The 19,448-nt window shown below is 40.7% G+C and overlaps 1 protein-coding gene across 3 annotated transcripts in view; it reads right to left on the bottom strand.

The window, feature by feature from the left end:
* Positions 1–1,155: 1,155 nt before the first annotated feature.
* DOCK8 (dedicator of cytokinesis 8) overlaps positions 1,156–19,448 on the bottom strand; it is a 95,628-nt gene continuing 77,335 nt past the window's right edge. For all 3 annotated transcript variants that reach the window (XM_054809975.1, XM_054809976.1, XM_054809977.1), the window contains 12 exons: positions 18,812–18,970; positions 17,997–18,097; positions 17,347–17,539; positions 10,416–10,559; positions 9,284–9,415; positions 8,364–8,498; positions 7,757–7,846; positions 7,096–7,332; positions 6,303–6,446; positions 5,188–5,294; positions 4,152–4,319; positions 1,156–3,516 (listed from right to left, as the gene is read on the bottom strand). In XM_054809975.1, coding sequence (XP_054665950.1) covers positions 3,453–3,516; positions 4,152–4,319; positions 5,188–5,294; positions 6,303–6,446; positions 7,096–7,332; positions 7,757–7,846; positions 8,364–8,498; positions 9,284–9,415; positions 10,416–10,559; positions 17,347–17,539; positions 17,997–18,097; positions 18,812–18,970 — 1,674 coding nt within the window. In that variant the 3' untranslated portion in view covers positions 1,156–3,452. The remainder of the gene's footprint in view (positions 3,517–4,151; positions 4,320–5,187; positions 5,295–6,302; positions 6,447–7,095; positions 7,333–7,756; positions 7,847–8,363; positions 8,499–9,283; positions 9,416–10,415; positions 10,560–17,346; positions 17,540–17,996; positions 18,098–18,811; positions 18,971–19,448) is intronic.

Genomic DNA, 19,448 nt, shown 5'->3' with positions numbered 1-19,448 from the left:
CACTGTAGTGGAGTAAAACACAGTAAAAACCTGTTATCATGCTTCATTTTCATAACAAGCATTGTTTTGAGAGATTATAACACCTTAAAGAGTCCTACCTGGCTCTATGTCAGGTTGTCTGCTAAGCTTTGATTCCCCTTTCTGAAATATCTGAGATGACGATACTTCAAACAGCCAAAAGGAAAAACAGAAAAAGGAATTAAAATGTTCGCTTTCCTTTTTTCCAAGTCGTCACATTGGTGCGGAACCTAACGAGGAAGTGCTCAGCTTCCAGAGAGAGGTCATGTAAGCCAGACCTGCCAGTTGCAAATGACTGTGCTGAATTTCTCTTTACTTGGCGTAAGTGTGGCTACAGCTACTCACAGTCATACGCCTGTTCAGCCCATCGCCTGCTGAAGCCTCGAACATGTGATTGTTTGCACGCCATCTGAAAGCTGTGCTCCCTTTACAGCTGCTGTTCTGCAAACCAGGAAGTCTAGCGTCAGGGCTGCCCATGTAGGATCAGGTGTGCTAACCGAAAGCACCCACCTGGACTGTTCAAATGTGTTCAAAACATGCTGACAGGTCAATTGCTACTTCTGGGCATTGTTGTCGGTTTTCTCACAGACATCAGGACTCCTTATATATGTGTGTTGTCTGCATGCTGGCAAATGCATGAGTGTGCACTCACACCTGATTTGGATCAGCTGTGCTTTGCTGGGTGATAGGGCTATCTGCAGACTTGAAGTTCTGTGATTCACATGCTGGCTCCCCTGTGACGGCCTCACAAGTTTAGCCGTGGACCTAACTAGTGTGGACACATGCAACTCCTCCTGGTCTGGAATCACCCAGATAGTGTGTCATTTAAGAATCGGGCATGTTTCTGCTCTATGCCTACACACTGGAGGAAGAAAGGAGGGCACTATTGTCACTAAGCTTCCCACTGCCATTTTTCACGGACACTGAATGAAAAAAGAAGTTAGGAAGCAAGTTTTGTCTGTTACCTCTCTAACAGACACAATTTATCCTAAAGACACACTGACACCTCCCCTGCCCAAATCTTTGTATTTTCTACTGAATGATGCTCCTGCAAGAAAGGTTGTTCCTACTGAAATTTTCTTTCCAGCTGGATTCTATTGAGGTATAAGGTGCAACACAAAGGCACTCCTGAACATCCTGTGAAAGTCACTTTATTGCAAAATGAGTATTATAAGATAGGAAATTTACACTTCACATACTTCAGCTCTTCAAAGAAATGTGCAAACCATGTTTCATTTGTAGAAGGGGCAACATGAGCTACCAGCTGAGGGCAAGACTGGCCAACTGGTCAAGGAGCACTCAGCTTATAAAATGTGAGTGAAGAGTCCTTCAGTATTCATATTATCCTGAGTATTGTTTCAGTTCAAGGACCGCACGTGAACGAGAAACACTTGGTTACTTTTACCTAGTATATTGTACACCTCTAAGGGTTTTTTGTTTACCTGAGGTTTCTGTTATTTAGGCTCTAAAGGATAACCATCTTGTAAACAATGAGGTTGGATTATGGGGGTGATAGATGACAGTATTCCGACCTGACCTTCCTCCCCAACAGGCTGTTAAAAACAATAGATAAAGGCTAGGTTCTGATAGGCAGAGATCTCATAGCTTCAAAGCTTTGGGAAATTAATCATCTTTTCAACTTAGAACTGTTTTAAAGCAACTTGAATACAGAGAATCCACTCCACGGGGGCATCTTTTGAGCTTTTTATACCATTTGCTTATGTACTTTGGATGCACTCCAAAATCACAGAGTACTTATTCCTGATTACTACATTTAACAATACTATGAATGAGGAGGGAAATGCTTTCTTACACTCTGAATGCTGTATAAATACAGTGTTTATTTCACCTAATTCCACACCTCATCTTGTTCCATCATCCCTGTGAATCTTCTACATAGCACATTCAAAATCTGACTTCCTCAGATGTCAATGAAGTGCTGGGAAATTCCTATTATCAAATGGCAAGGCTGCAGATGACCATAAAAAATCAAAATGTTTCCACTAAAAGCAGCAGCCTCAATCTCCCTTGTACTTTCAGAGCAAAAAGGATTTGCATTTAGGAACATGTGGCATCAGCTCTGAGAAAGTTCACTGTAATTTTCTAAAATGAAGTACAAAGGAAAAACTTAATTTCACTGTTTCATTTAACTTTAACATTAAATTCTGTGTTTGGGCAAATGGGATCAGTTACTTTAATCAACATTAAATTATAATTTCCAAAACACTGAAAAGGTAGAGAGAAGAAAGTAATATCGAGGGATGCTTTCATAAATCTTTGTTTCAAAATACAAACATTACATGGTAAGCATGGTCACAACACAAATTGTGGCTCTGCTTTTGCCTCACTAAATGAGTTCCAAAGACCTAATCTCTCTCTCTGTCTCTCAACATCCTCATCTGCAAAATTGCAATAGTATTTTCTTACTTCAGGGAAGTACTGTAAAGATTATCTAGTAAAATGTTTGCTCAGGGTTCAGAAAATACTAAGCATTAGGTATTATAAATTACACGCTAGTTTCTCTTAAGTTGCAGTAAGGCCTGAGCGAAGTGCTGTGTACAAAATCCTCACTGTGCGCTTCTGTAGTTAATTTTGGATAAGGTTATCTACGTAAGAGCATTGTATAATAAAAGAATCACTCATAGCTTAGCATCTTCTTTTTAAACTATTACTTGTTAGCTCTGCTACACATGACACTGATTATTAAGAAATCCAACTGCATGTCAAGTAGTAGTCCCTATACTTAGAAAAAAAATCAGAAGATCTATAAGAATTACTTATTGCTACTTCTTGCTTTCCAAGCTTTGGTTGAGAAAACTTGTGCAGAACTCTCCCTGCAGTTAAGGACCATGATAGAAACTGATGACAGAAACTCACTGAGGAAATTATTCTTTCCTACAGCTCCAGCTCAGCAAACACTGAGCAGGGGACCATATCCCTCTTCATTAAGACAGCATTTAAGCATGTGATTAACTTGCAGAATGTGCTCCATTGCCAAAAGCACATGGATAAATGCTGTCTTGGAAAAGGACCATAAATAGACATAATTTGTCCCCGTCCCTTAGACACATTATTTGGTTTCATGTAACACCTCAACCAAACTGCACAGAGTTCTGTACCTGTTAGCTGGAGGCGACTGACCTCATGCCACTAACTACTCTAATGGTCCACCCCTCCACATTATGTGATTATTTTACAATATATGCAAAAGTATCTAAAAAGCATCCCCTTCCTTCCCAAGCCCTCACGAGCTGTGGTTGATTAGGAGTCATCCCCTGGTTTTCATTTAGTGATCTTGTGTAAATGCTTTACTGCATGCTGTCCAGAAAGTGCACATGCTGTCTTGTGACAGACTTCTGATTTCGTAGATGTTGAATACCCCATCACTTCTGGCTTGCAGCAGGAAGCTCTTCCTTGGCCAAAGCAGCTAGTCCTTAGGTGCTTTGTGAAGAAGTTTGGGCATCATATTTCCTAAAACTGTGGTTACGAAAAGATTCCCTGCAATGAAACGGATCCATAAATAAAGTTGGCAAAAGAAAAAGAATCCAAGAAATACCTGCCTTGTGAAAAGGAGGAGCTGACAAATCATCAGATGAAACATGTTATGTGTTGGCAGGTCAGAGGCATATTCCTTCTTCTGCTCCCACCCCACAAGACACAGTGGCTTTGTGAAGAACCGTATATTCATAAGTAAAGAACATAAGTTAAACTCTTCTGTCTCAGTCATGGGACTAAACCAGACTATGTTATCTGGGTATTAAAGGATCACTCTTACATCATGCTGGCTAACACCACATGGTGCCATGTGTTCAAAAGAAACACATACCTATTCTATCTGCTTCCTGGTTTCAAATATTGAAGAAATGGCAAGATGTTTCCAATATCTTTTCATTAGGGTGAGGGAGGAAGTATTCTCTAACGATGTATTAAAATGACATAAATCCTCTACCCCAGGAATGAGCAGTTAATACTACATTCAGCTCCAGTGGAAGTCAGCAGACTTCTTTAATCAAGTATGAAGTTGGCAGTGTATATTATGGCTTGGTTTTAGCTGCCAGTAAAACTGCCTTTCTTCCTTGCAAAAATGTCATCTTTTTGTACAGCTACAACAGATAACCTTCCCCTAGCTGTACCTTGTGCTATGGATTTTCACTACAGGTTTGTACAGCTCTGGGATCTTCCTCTCAATCATGGGCCTCAGGTTCTCCTTCAGCTTCCCATAGTTCTTTCTGAGCTCTTGCTGATATTCCCGTTGGTCAGCAGTAATAAGGCGCTTGTTTTTCTCCACTGCTTCACCGCACCTAGGCAAAAGGAAAGAAAAAAAGGCATGAGATGTATCACCTACTTCAGTGAAACTCGTTACCTTTGTGTTAGATAATCTGAATGGCCAAGGATCCAGCTCCTCTGGGCTAGGCATTCCTCTGAACTTGTCAAGTCCAAAATGATAATGAACTAATAAGAATTCTTTATCTTTTCCAAGCACAGAAATTGAGGTGATATTTTTAAGACATTAGAAATGCATGAGGGAGCTAATAAAGAAAACCCCAGATTTAATGACTGCAGAATACTGAGCTACCTGCCTACTTACTGTAAATGATGCAGTGACAACAGCAGAGAGTAGAGACTGTATCTTTTGCATAAGGCTTGTTTTTATTTAACTCAAACTTATCCTTCGGCAATTATGCTTTGTTTGGACTAAGGACATGAATATCTTGCTATGTGAGTACGCTTGTTAAGATTTACAAGCATATCTAAAGCAAAGGCCATATGTGTCTACCACTACCAATGTGTCTGCTTGATGGATACGGTCAAATGTTTTCTTATGAACATCTTCCTACTAAAAATGTCATTTTATTAAAAATAAAATCAAGGCATTAGTCTGAAATGCTTGATTTCTGTAAAATGTCAAAAGAGAAAACAAATGGAAGATCTCAATTTCTACATAATTAGTTTGATGTGCTAAAATTTGCTCCCATTTGGGACGCACAGCCTACCAAAGCATTGACCATGAAGCAGGTATAACAAGTCTGGACCAAGTGTCTAAACCATGTGATGCCAGGATTCATGATGCTAACTGGCATAATTAATTACACAGTCATAGTATCGTTGCCTTATTGCTATTATTTCCTTCATTGATGCAATTCAGTGTTTCAATTTTGTTTTACTGACCTCATTATAAACTCTTTGAAGCACAACCTCAGCTTGTTGTGATGCCGATAAAGTTTGGGGTCTGCTGGAATTTCAGCCAGGAACACTTGCGCTACCTCTAGCGGTCCCTTATAGGAATAACACAAGAAAATGTCAAAAACACCTGCTTAGACTGAAAACAGACCACACGTTTGGTTAACCTGTTTGTTATTTCATGAGCAGAATTATGAAAGAAAACTATGCATAGTCACCATAACAGGATGGGGTTTTGCCCCCCCGCCCCCGATTTTTCCTTTGGCAAGCAGAATTTTTGCCCATTATATTTTATCATCTCCTGCTTTTCTTTCTCCTCTAGCCCCACAAAAAAGGGAACAAATTCTACTCAGCAGAGAAGAGCTGGGATAGCTCTACTGCCAAACCTCATTACATGAGAGAAACACAGCTCCTATGTGTGGCATTACAAGACCCCAAGAGAGTTAAATAAGCCCAGCACAGAAAATAACCACACTTTCCAAAGCTTACAACAACTTCAGACAAGAGGCTTTGGTTGGTGAAGAATCTGGAGAAACTGACAGTATTTAGGCTTTCAGCAAAGAGACCAAGCTCTGTGCAGTTGTGGATAATGCCAAGTTTTCTCTCAGTTATGTCTTCATTCTTTCATTTAAAATTATTAATTACTTTTTTTTTTGTTAGTACACATACTTATAATTATTGCATTTCAACTTTCTTTTGGGGCACTCGGGTCTTGACCTCATGTATTTTCTGTGAAACTGAATTTTTTTGTGGTCCCACAGCAGAATTATTATTATTCCCATTCCCCAAGGATACACCTGGAGTGAACAAAATGTCTGAGAAGGCTAGTGTGCTAGAAATGGAAAATCCTTGGATACATTCACAAGGCTTCTGTGAGTTTCTGCACCTACAACCAAGACAGCACTTCCATGAGCACTTTCACCAAAAACATAGCTGATGAACAATATACAATGACTAAATATTAAGGGATGAAGTTTAAATGCACATTGTGACTAAATGTGTATGATTAGATGTACTTCTAGTGAAAGAGAAGAGAGCAAAAAAGAAAGCACAATGAGAAATGTATGCAGAAACTCTTCATCTGGCTTATTTGCATCTCTTACCTGATTTACAGTGGCTCCAACTGAGCCCTGCAAAACCATCTGGAGCATTTTGGCATCTGGTGGTTCTTGGTTGGTGGCTGCAGTTAGTTCCTGTGTTTTTTTTCGCATATCTTCAATAGCAACTTCAATTGGGGTTAAAATAAACTAATGGCAATGGAAGAAAAAAATGCTTCATTACCTGAATCATGCATGCAGTTGACCTGTTCTAAATCTGGCAATACCACTACCATTTTCTCCTGCCAAAACCAGTAGTTGTGAGACCCAGGAAGACTGCTGAATCTAACTGTCATCTTGGTAGATGCTGTGTCTGATCCAAAGCTCTTTGACATCTTATGATTTGCAAGAATAGAATGCGGATCTGACTCCCTGCTTGCATAAATTATTATTATAATAATTATATTATTCTAAGTTACTGACTTCATGTCTGAAGTGGTTTTGCACTTCCTACTTTTATAAAGCTTCCCTGTCTCCAAACCAGCTCTGAGCCCAGTTTAGTTATTTGACTGTACTATCAGCTACAAGTATAGCCATAACTAGAGCTCCATGCATCCTCCTACATAGCATTACAACTGCGAGGTCAAAAGAAGAATATACACTTGCTATCCTCTTTTCTCCATAGTAAATACACATGTTGCATTTGTCTACCCATTCTATGCCATTCCTATTTATGAGAGTAACATGTCTGAGAAATTCAGCTTGCTTTTTTTCTGCCAAGCATAGAGTTTGAAAACCTTCCCACCCAGAGACTCCTTCAGCCCCTGAGAAATTAGTTTTGTCCTCAAAACCCAATTACCTCTTCTTTTTGGATGACATTGATTCTAGTTTTGATGTAGGGGAAAGCATGCATTGTGGTTAGGATGGTGTTCCTCTTGTACTGCTCACTAAGCTCTCCTCTGGGGCGCCCATCCATGGTGAAAGGTGTAGTGTACATGAACCGACAGAGGTTGAAGTTCTTCTCAAAATAGGTTACCCTGTCTTTCATCTCATACTCATCAAAATATGGCTCCACAAAAGTAATTTGTATGTATGCCTGAGAAAAGAGGGAAGAACCATTATAGTGCTTTATAAACCAAGAAGTGTAAAAGGAATGGCATATGTGAAATATCCCATAGTTCATGCTGGCTAAGCATGGTCTGGAAGAGCACAGAGCTGCAAATCCTTCAGGATTTGTCTTCAGAGCTGACAAAACTTGCCTCTGGGGAGGACACAGCTTAACCCTGGGGATCAGATGATCAGCAGGGACCAGAAACCAGAACTTCTAATTTCCACGCTCTCTGACAAGCTACCAAACTAAGCCTTTCACAGAGGCTTTAAGGACATCTTTGGAGACAGAGATAGAGTACCTTGTGGGGTTTTTGGTGCCTTAAAGTTTGACCATAAAAGTTTCAAGGGAATCCCCCTCCCTTTCTCTTCTGTAACAAAGCACTCAACGCTCTCAGTAGTACTTTCCCTACCTTATTGGGATCCAGCTTTCTTTTGTCTACAGGAGCAGAGTCCTTAATCACTTCCACAGCATCCTCCCCAAAACACTGGCCATAAAATCCCTGAAAGGAAACAGAATTATCCTGAAGTGCTTTTAGTCCTTAATATAATGCTAATGATCTGTATGACTCTAGGAGACAGGAGTAACCATGACAATTTCTGGGCTCTGTACAGTCAGTATACTGCTTCATGAATCACAGTTGGCCAGGTTAAGGCATCTTCTGACAAAGATCAGTGTAAGTTGCTCACAAAAAAGCACAAAACTCAAGGTAAAGTGATCAGAAGGGAACATTGCAGTTCCATGAAAAAGCTGAAAAGATACCAAAGCAAATATCTGGCATGCTCAAATCAAATAATTCAATATATTACAGGCCTGCCCTCAAGAGAAAGGATCACTTTCATCATTATGCTGTAAAAAGAGCTACAATGGAAAGGATATATACAAAGGAAATAACCTATGGTACAAATCAGTTTGTTACTGATTTTTATATAGCAATAATACTATTAGAACTGTGTGGGTTCATTAGATAGTGTAACATAACATCAGAGATCATATTAACAAAATGGTTTTTTCTTTACCTCTAACCTGTGAGAAATCTCAGGAAGTTTGGTAATTGCAGGCTCCTTATAAACAAATTCCTGTTCATCCAAGTCCCCAAATTTGGATCCATAGAAACCAACACGGAAGTAAGTTCCAAACATTCGCTTTTGACCCTAAATGATAAAAGGAAACAGGAAACTTTCAATTACTTATTCTTCTACATCAACATTGTAGTATTTGGATGCCTTTTTTTTCCCCAACTGATGTACAAGAAAACCCACTACTCCTACATTTTCCCATATTTCAGAGCCAGTTTATGTATCATCAGTGCCGATGTATTACAAGCACATATTCATGAAGGCAGGCATACAAATTAAGGGGACACTTGACTGAAATCTAACTTAAAATTTAGGCTAATCATGAAGTGACTTTTGCAAAACAAAGTAACTTACTATTTTTTAATTCCATTGGATACATATTAACAAAATTAAAATTTTGCAATGAAAATTGGTAAGACTTTGAAACTGACTAGAATCAGCAATAAGATTCTTCTGGAGAGAGAGAGAAGAAAAGGGACAGTATGAGTGCTGAGAATTTAGCCAGGTGTTTGTATTTCTTCTGTTTTATAACTGAAAACACTAGTTAATTGATAATAAAGTTATTTGTCTTAGATGTGGTCAGATGGAATCATGCATGTTCTTATTCTAGGGTTGGCCTGTTCAGCTGTTTTTCTGTAACTCTAAATCAGTTTTATATTAATATCTGCTTTTTCCTACAGAGAGGATAGAGCCTCTTTTCATTTGTAGACCCCTTTGTAGGTAGGCCAAAGCAGATGGAACCTTTTGTTAGAAAAAAGAAATGAATCTATTTCACATGTACAGTTTTATTATCACCAGTCTTAAACAAACAGTGCAACCCAGCAATGTGTTTTGCTAGCAGTGTCTTGCCTCACGAGTACCTTATTAATAATGCTGTCAAAGGCCTTCTGTAGCTTGCTGTGTGTCAAGGTAAGCTTCCTGAAGTCTCGATGTGCTTCCAGTATGGGGATGACAATTTTGTACACCTCGTTCACAGTTTCATACAATCCTCCCTTGGGAAAAAAAAAAAGAAAAAAAGAAAGAAAAAAAGAAAGAAAAAAAAAAGAAAAAAAAAGAAAAAAAAGAAAAAAGAAAAAAGAAAAAAGAAAAGAAGAAAAAAGAAAAAGAAAGAAAAAAGAAAAAAAGAAGAAAAGAAATGAGTTCTCACGCACTCTGAAAAGAAACTAGATCTCCATTAACAGCCTGGCTGAAAAGGGGATTTATGAGACTCATCTTTCAATCTGCTATGTTGTTTGTTTTAGCTTTCTAAAAAGTAGTAATAGTAAATGGGTAGTTTGTAGCTGCAAAAAACAAACTGGATCTAATTTGGGTCTTTGATCTGTTAGGTTCTCAAGCCCAAATTCCTGTGTAAAACACATGGTTTCTACTTAGTGGCTAGAAGAGTTAGAAACACAGGTGAGCAGAAGGAAACGGATTTGTTTAGCATGTATGGTTCAGCGCAACCAGAGCCGCATCTGGACAAAAGGAACCCAAATGATATCTTCAGAGATGCTAAATCATATATCCTCTTTAGCACTACCGTAATATGATGAGCTACTTGATATTAACATCATTACTCTTTACATGGTTACTGTAGATTATGAGGCTGGTGATTGTATGCCGTGTGAAAGTACAGGAGTAACTCTCACATGCTTTCTAAAATATACAGTTTAAGCAAGATCTCTTTCTTAAATGTACTATCCCATGAAAATACCAACCAAAAGGCTTGGTTCATGCCTGGGACAATCTCTGCTGCTGCTGCCTGTAACCTGCACAGTAGAGAAGGATATATGGCTGAGCTAGGCTACCTGAAAAGCCTTGCTAGCTAAGCTGTTTGAGGCAGGGCTGGGTCAGCCATAAGATGTGTCTCTGCCTCTTGCTGTTTGCAGTGGGGCAGATCTGTGGAGTCTGGTTTAGCAGTAAGACTTCGTTTCCTCGTGTGCAGGAAAATAAGCTATGGATCTGTCCCAGATATCCCCACTCCATCTCCCAGTGATTTTGGCCCTCACTCACCGTACTGAAGAGCTCTGCTGCTTGTTCCAGCAGCCCTACCAGGCCACTTTCTGAGAAATACCTCCCAGAACATATACCATCTTCATCTGGAGACAAAACATCATCTGAAACAGCAGATTCCTCCAGCACATTGGATGAAATGTTCTAAAATACATCAGAGTAGAGAAATCAGAAACCTAGATCAATAATATACCATAAAGATTGAGGCAGAAACAGTTTCTACATATTTACATGATGGGAAGAAGAATGAGATTATACAAGTGCAGCCAGGGGATACACAGTTAAATTCCATTTAGAAGCAAATGTAACATCATAAATCTCTGCAGATGGCAGATCAGGAGTTTTGCTACAAGAATCCTAAACTTTCTTTCTCGCCTCAGGTTTAAAAGACAGGCTCCAGTAGGTCGCAAACTGCCCCCCCCCCCCCCGGCCTTTGCAAGCAGAGGAGAAGTAGGACATAGACAATACTGCTCTAAAAACTGCAATAAGTGAATGCTGCTTCTCATTTCAGCTTCTGCCATTACACCTTGATCCTGCAGAATTCACTTGGTTTCTTGTTAAAGTTACTGATCTTATTGTGTGTTTAAATAAAACCAGATAAAGTACACAATGTCAGGTGCTCGTTGAGATTCTAGAACATGAAATAACATGTCCACAGTTCTTCAGGATCCCTTTGAATAAATGACACTGGGTAGAGTCAACATTAAAAATTTTCTAATACATAGAAATACATGTAAATGAACATTAAAATATGTGTACATTCAGTATGGAGCTAGCATGTGTAACGTTGAACAGCAGCAGAAATGCTAAGCTTCAATTTGCTAGTAATTAAAAGGAGTTAAATTAGTGTCATAGTGTCTCACTTCAGCAGAGACTGGCAATGACAAAATGTCTGAGTGCAGGACAGATACCAGCTGGCTAGCTAGCCAAGTCCTTAAAGACATCTTTATAAAATGGCAGAGACACTGAGGGCTGTTACTATTGATCAGATTTCAGATAAAGAATTGGCAGTACACATCACTAGCAACATGGGCCTTTCGCCCTTAGGTTTTGTCGATGTATTTATTTCTCCATGGGTGAAATTTACTCCAGTCATGCTGCCACCACAGTGCCTAGTCTACACATCACATCAGCTCTACTGGAAGGATGAGCACAAAGCTCAGGACAGCATTCGCAGGAGTGTGTTGGGTTTGCGTGGCAAGGTTTTGGTAGCGGGGGGGCTACAGGGGTGGCTTCTGTGAGAAGCTGCTAGGAAGCTTCCCCTGTGTCTGATAGAGCCAATGCCAGCCGGCTCTAAGATGGACCTGCCGCTGGCCAAGGCCAAGCCAATCAGCGCCTCTGTGATAACATATTTAAGAAGGGAAAAAAAACAAGCTAGAGAGAGCTTTTGCAGCCGGAGAGAGGAGTGAGAAGATGTAAGAAACTGCAGACACCAAGGTCAGTGCAGAATGAGGGGCAGGAGGTGCTCCAGGCGTCAGAGCAGAGATCCCCCTGCAGCCCGTGGTGAAGGCCACGGTGAAGCAGGCTGTCCCCCTGCAGCCCATGGAGGAAGGATGAGGAGGTGTAGCGATTCCACCTGCAGCCCGTGGAGGACCCCACGCTGGAGCAGGTGGAGGCACCTGAAGGAGGCTGCGGCCCGTGGGAAGCCCACGCTGGAGCAAGTTCCAGGCCGGACCGGTGGACCTGTGAAGAGGGGAGCCCACGCCAGGGCAGGTTTGCTGGCAGGACTTGTGACCCCGTGGGGGACCCCACGCTGGAGCAGTTTGCTCCTGAAGGTCTGCACCCCGTGAGAGGGACTCCATGCTGGAGCAGGGGAACGATGAGAGGAGTCCTCCCCCTGAGGATCAAGAAGCGGCAGAAACAACGTGAGATGAACTGACCGTAACCCCCACTCCCCGTCCCCCTGTGCCGCTGAGGGGGGGAAGGTTGAAGCCGGGAGTGAAGTTGAGCCCGGGAAGATGGGAGGGGTGGGGGGAGGTGTTTTAAGAGTTGATTTTATTTTCTCATTCCTCTACTCTGTTTTGCCTAGTAATAAATTAGATGAATTCCCTCTCTAAGTTCGGTCTGTTTTGCTCGTGACAACAATTAGTGAGTGATCTCTCCCTGTCCTTATCTCGACCCACAGATATACGACCCTCTCGTTAAACCTTTTCTCCCCTGTCTAGTGAATGAGGGGAGTGAGAGAGCGGCTCTGGTGGGCACCTGGCCTCCAGCCAGGGTCAACCCACCACAAGGAGTTAAGAATATGTCTGCATCTCAGCCAGATGGAAAACTGCGGCATACCCCTACCACTTTTTACCTATCAGTCTCTGTCATGGTTTAACCTGGCAGGCAGCTAAACCAACCACATAGCCTTTCACTCACTCCACCCAGCAGTGGGATGGGGGAGAGAATTGAAAAGGAAAAAAAAGGTAAAACCTGGGGGTTGAGACAAAGACAGTTTAATAGGACAGAAAAGGAAGTGAATAATGATAATAATGATAATAATAACGACGACGATGATGATAAAAGAATATACAAAACAAGTGGTGCACAACACAGTTGCTCACCACCTGAAATAAATGCTCAGCTATTTCTTGAGCCAAACCCACCTCCTGGCCCACCTCCCCAGTTATATACTGAGCATGACATCATATCGTATGGAATATCCCTTTGGCCAGTCTGGGTCAGCTGACCTGGTTGTGTCCCTTCCCAGTTTCTTGGGGGCCCCCTGCCTTCTGGTTTGCAAGTCAATATGAGAAGCTGGAACGTCTGCTAAACAGCTGCTTAGCAACAACTAAAAACATCAGTGTGTTATCAACATTGTTCTCATCCTAAATCCAAAACACAGCACTATACCAGCTGCTAGGAAAAAAATTAACTCTATCCCTGCCAAAACCAGGACAGTTGTATTGAAGAAAGTTACTTCCATCAGAGTTAGCCTCCCTGGCACATAGCTAGGGCAACTCATACAACCCTTGCTGCAGCTCAATTTCTGTTTTTCTCTTTCAGTAACAGTAGCCATTAAGGACTGTTTTCACAGAATGGCATGTGGCCTTTGGTGAATTTGGTTGGTTTTTTTTTTTGGTAGCAAAGGGAAAAGAGTCCAGAGGAGTGATTTATTTATGAAAGTAACCAAGAAAGTCACAGACACCAATTATCTCTTCTTTGCCTTTAAACTTGTAATAACTATGTCAGGCATGTATTTCCATGTTTTACAGTCCATGCACTCTAGTAGAGAGCCTTCATGACATATTCCTGGTGCTTGCATGATCTTTTGCAAAGTGGACATGCCTCACCCACCTTTTGCCTTGATCTGCCTTTCATATTGAAGGATTTTATACATCTCTTGCATAATAAAGAGAATACATAAGTTACCATGTCAGCAATTATTTTGGACCTCACAAGCCTAGTTTTCTTTAAGGGAAAGAAACACTTGTGTAAACTCAAGGAACTTTACCGTGATCCCCCAGCCCTTATCACGTTAGATATGGCTAGGGTATTCTGCAACCTAGGTCCCCAAAACAGTTGAATTAGGCTACCGCTGTGCCCAGGCTAGTTAGCCATGTGGCTCAGCAGATAGACATAGACATTAAGTCCTGTCTGTCATAACATAAAGTGGCTTTAAAGTCAGTCCCTATGCAATTCATACTCTAAGTCTGCCTTATCTCTTGAAAAGGTAATTTAGTTTAAAGACGAATTAAGCTTAAAGGGAATTTCACTGAAAGTGATTCTGTTCTGACTTCGAGGGATAGTTTTGATTGCACAGGAGGAATAATATATAGTTTTGTCTGGCACAGTATAAGGAAAAGTGTTACTCTACTGACAGTTTTCAGACACTAACAGATTCACTAGCAGAAGACCTAGGTGAACTGATTTAATCCTTTACTCATGTGTAAAAAGAAGATAACACTTCTGCTCATCCAGAATAATCTTTTTTTATACACATTTTTATTACACTCAATTCCACAACTAAATGTATATTGCCAATATTAGTTAATTTGATATCTGAGCTAAATGAAGAAACAGACACAGAAAGAGTCAGTAAGCAAGATCTGGAACTCCAGGTAAAGCCGAGACAGTCTGAGTAGTGTTTCTCTCTTTTAACAAGTTCATCTGAACAAGGTCTTTACAGGTGCTACAAAACACAAACCTGTTTGTAAAGAAAGGGAGCTCTTCCCTTGAAAGGCTTTGTAAAAACACAAAGTGATATTATAGTTAATTATCGTTATTGAGCAAACTGAAATTCAAATTATGCTGTCAGATAAAGAGTTGTATAATTTGGTTTCTGGTCATTAAGGCATTTCATTACTTCTCTCCTACAGAGCAACTGTTCCTTTGGCAAACATGTATTTACACAAGCATTTTGATGAAAGAGATTGATTTGTTGCTTTTAAACTTCTACTTTTTTGCTTGCCTAGTGCCCTGTAGAATAGTTCTCTAAAATAACTTGAAACATACCCATTCATGGCAATCTGCATAATCTGGGAGCAACGGAAGCAGGAATTGCATTAGGGTCAAGTGTGTGAGATTACAAGCATTCAAGGAAGCCTGGGAGCAGGACAACATTGGGAAGGGAATGCAGATTTCACCTGTATCTAAATGATGATAGTATGTAACAAGTAGGGAGAAAAGAAGAAAGTAGAAGTAATGAATGGAAGTTAGAAGTTAGGAAGAATACAAAACTGATAAGGGATGCAAATTGGCAGAAGCAGAAATCTGTGACCAGAAGTTTAGCCAGTAAAAAGAGTATATAGACAGCTATCTTAAGAGTAAAGGAATTTAAGAATAACAATAGTCCATCACCTGATTGCTAAGATGCAATTGCTAATACTAATGCCCAACATACTAAATTCAATGCAAAATGCCAAGTGGTTCAATCATGTTCACATATATGTGCTGGTTTTGGCTGGGATAGAGTTAATTTTCTTCATAGTAGCTAGTATGTGGCTGTGTTTTGGATTTGTGCTGAAAATGGTGTTGATAACACAGGGATGTTTTTGTTACTGCTGAGCAGTGCTTACACAGGGTCAAGGCCTTTTCTGCTTCTCACCCCACCCCACCAGTGAGTAGGCTGGGGGTGCACAAGGAGCTGGGAGAGGACACAGCTGGGACAGCTGACCCCACTTGACCAAAGGGATAGTCTATACTATATGACATAATGCTCAGTTTATAAAGCTGGGGGAAGAAGAAGGAAGATGGGGACATTTGGAGTGATGGCATTTGTCTTCCCAAGTAACCATTACACATAATGGAGTCTGGCTTTCCTGGGGATGGCTGAACACCTGCTTGTCGGTGGGAATTGGTGAATTAATTCCTTGGTTGGCTTTGCTCACGTGTGCAGCTTTTGCTTTACCTATTAAACCGTCTTTACCTCAGCCCACAAGTTTTCTAACTTTTACTCTTCCAATTCTCTTCCCCATTCTGCTCGGGGGGAGTGAGCAAGCAGCTGCATGGGGCTTAGCTGCTGGCTGGGGTTAAACCACAGCAATTAACTGTTCTGAAGGGAACCTCCGCTCCGCAGGCGGTATAGTTATTTACTATTCTGCAGGAAAAAAAGCCCACAGGTGGTATGGTTATATCAAGGGATGATGAATGTACCAACTAATAGCGTTAGCCATTTCAAAATCACCTGGACCACAAAATGTGCTCCACAACAGTTTAAAAGAGCTAAGCAAAAGGGTATTCAGGCAGCAAATACTGAGTTTTAGAAACTTTTCTGAGTTTTAGAAAACTGGGGCAGTTCCAGAGGAGGAAATATTCTTTTGGGACCACATGTTTTTAAAAGTAAACAAGATAAGCAGATAGTGGTAGGTTTATCAGTCTGCATCCAGGACAAAGTGGTGGAAATACTGATACAAAATTTTGCTAAAGAAAAAATTAAAGGTATTGTAATTAATCAGAACCAACACCAGACTACAGAAACCTGATTTAAAGAGATTGCAATCTCATAAAGTCAATAATGCCCAAACAGTAGATTTCTATACAATGTCTGAGTTTACTCCGCAAAACATTTCCACTAATTAGTTGGAATGATTCATAATCATTGCAGCAAACACTCTGTAAATGAACAACGGTCTTCACTAGTCTTCAAGAATAAAGGAGGAATCATCAACACATAGGAATATTTTAAGAGTTCAGCCATTTCTATTTTTAATAATGTGTGAAAAAAAGCACTAAAATCACTGTATTTGCACATGAAGTCAGTTCAGGTAAGGATAGCCAAAACTGCCTTATCTGATAAACTATGTATAAATATCTACATTTCAAAATATCTGTTTGTTGTTAGAGTTATGCTTACATCTATGTGATGTAGAAAAGAAGGTGAAAAACAAAACCCAAGAAAACTCTCTGGAAAAGATCAATGTATTACTGAACAAAGAGCTCAACAATGCAAAAAGAACCAGTGGAGTCTGTGGAGATATAAACTGAGAGATACTTCCCAGGCTTAAAGAACTTACGAGACATTTTTACTTGACCTTGATGTGACTACATATAGATAACAGTGATTGTGTCATTTATAAATCAAAAGGGTGTTGGTTAGTAACTGGAGGACAGTCAAAGAATTGGAGAACATGCCTAAAAGAACTGAGTAGCTCCAATTACCCAGATTATGAGAAAGAAGTTTGGAAGATGTGTCTGTCACAGTTGATAAGTAACAGCCCTAGGAAAAGGCATGTGATAACAGAGGGGTTCTACTTAGCAAACAAGAGATTACAGTATCCAACTGCTGGAAGTAGAAGCTAGAGACAGACAGATACTAAAGTACCAGTTTTCACCAGTAAGCATAAATCATTGGGACAACCTACCAAGAGTGGTGATGGATACTCTGCCATCGTAACTTTTCCTGCCCATACATGCCCTTCTACTCTGGTTAACACAAGAAGGAATATACACACCAGAACAGGCCATCCCAGCCTTATGCTGTCAGAGCTTGGGATCCTTTTCTTACCTGAAAGCTGACACTGCCCACTGGGAGATAGCTTCGATCTTCAAGCATGCTGAGGTACTCTGCCACAAGTGCTGCAGCATGGACCAGACACATGGCTGCTTCTGTGTAGCACTTCCTCTTGGTGTGCTTCTCTGCCATGTTCTGCAGCCAAGTCAGCCTCAAGTCGGGCGATGTCTGGTATCCTTTGGCAATTCTAACAACACAGGGCAGAAAGGAGGTATGAAAGATTACTTCTTCTCAAACAACAGAAAGAACATTTATAATTCTCCAACTGGGTTGAATGGAAGGAGACATGCCTGTCTTTATTCTGTATGATTCACTAAACACAGGGCAAAAGAAATGGTTGGGCAGGGATAGGCAGGACACACAGGGGCTATGACAAGAGTAAAACTGCTGAACCCAAGACTCTTGGGTGTTCATCAGTCTCTGACTCCCATCCTTGCCCAAGTCTATGCCCGCTTCCCAGTGACTCCACTGCAACATGCTCACTCCAGCAGCCTGGGCCCCCTGTGACTGATCAGCTGTGCTAAGGCCGGAATGTACCAAACAGAACAGCTAGAGGGTGTGTCCACAGCTTGTCCCTAAAACACGCAGTTCTTGTGCTCACCTCACTGCAGAATTTCCTCAGTAGCAATTCTAAATGGATTCACCTGTACATGAGATCCATGAGCATCTCTGGATCTTCTTGAAATTCCCTCATTTTCACTGTATCTGACAGGATGCTATTCAGATTACACAGCAGCTCCTCTACCTGCAGTCACACAAAGATCAACATGCATTTCTCAGGTGTTTATTTTTTCCCTTCTAGAAAAATAACAGCATCTGCACCAGATGATGTTAACTCTCTTATACTCCCTCTTACCCAAGGAAATGTCAGGATGCTACAAGTTACGTTTTTCCAACTCTATTCAATGCAGTAAACACTGCTGACATGGCAAATATTAGACACACATTTTCATTAATCAAAATTAGCTGCAATACTTTGATCTGTTTATTTTGGAAGGAAAAAATAATCAAACCTATGTGCTAACGGGGTTCAGCTTTAGTTGATTTGCAATCTGATAACAAAGCAGATGTTTTTGTAAGTCTTCAGCACAAGCTGAGTTACTGTAATAATTTTAGCAAAGCATCTGACAGTTGTCTGAAATGTTTTTCATTATTGCTTCTGCCACATTATGAATTGACAAAGGGAGAGAAGTTTCCATGATGCTACTTGTCTGAAAAGATAATGAATCAAATTCCATCTTGGGAAACTCTTACAGGATATGGTTCCTGCTGAGGTCTAGAAGAAAGTGGCAAACAAAGCTAAGAGATGATTCTCCTGTAAGGTGATTTCAGTGGAACTTCTTAAGTTTATTCCATGGAATTATGTCCTCCACTTCTTCCCCGCTTATTGTTGTGTTAGAAATAAACTCACACAACAACCCTTGCATCTTTATTTTAATTGTTTCATAAAAGATTTGACCTGAATGGGAAATGGAGTTGCCTGCATATCTGCATCTTCCTCTGCATAGGCTAGGATGGTTCTTAAGGACCGTCGAAGGAATTCCTCATTAAACTCGGGTGATTTTCCAACCAGAGAGGCTAGTGACATGGTCACCTGCATCTTCACTCTTGCAAAATTCTTTCAAAAGAAAAAGTAAAAACATGAAAGAATGATGGCTGCACTGCACCATACATATCAGTTCACATACCTTTGTCTACTGTACAAACCAAACCCACCTTCTCCTGCCCACACTGAGTGCGTTAAACTCACTGCTCACACGAGCGGCCTCTGGTGCACCAAAGCCAGTCCTGTTTTACCTGGTTAAGTCAAAGTCCCCTAATTCTGACATGTCTGTACTTTGGGGCAAGAATGTTCCTTGGAATACATATGCTTGCTTGAGACAAGGGGAAGACCTCCTTCCTACTCATGCACAGGCCAGTGGGTGTGTAGATCAGGCCACTCACAGAGGAGAAGAGGAGGAAGCAGAACTGGGAAAACATTCTGGAAACAAGTCTGGGAAGCAAAAGGCTTCTGAGGGCTTCACCTGGTAATGTACTATGCCTTGCTGATATTTTCCTCCTGCAAAGCCAACACTTTTTACATATTCAAGGCTTTT

The sequence above is a fragment of the Grus americana genome, chromosome Z (genome assembly GCF_028858705.1).
Source record: "Grus americana isolate bGruAme1 chromosome Z, bGruAme1.mat, whole genome shotgun sequence".
Taxonomy (NCBI): domain Eukaryota; kingdom Metazoa; phylum Chordata; class Aves; order Gruiformes; family Gruidae; genus Grus; species Grus americana.
The sequence above is the reverse complement of the archived record's forward strand: the minus strand, read 5'-3'. Positions and strand labels throughout refer to the sequence as shown.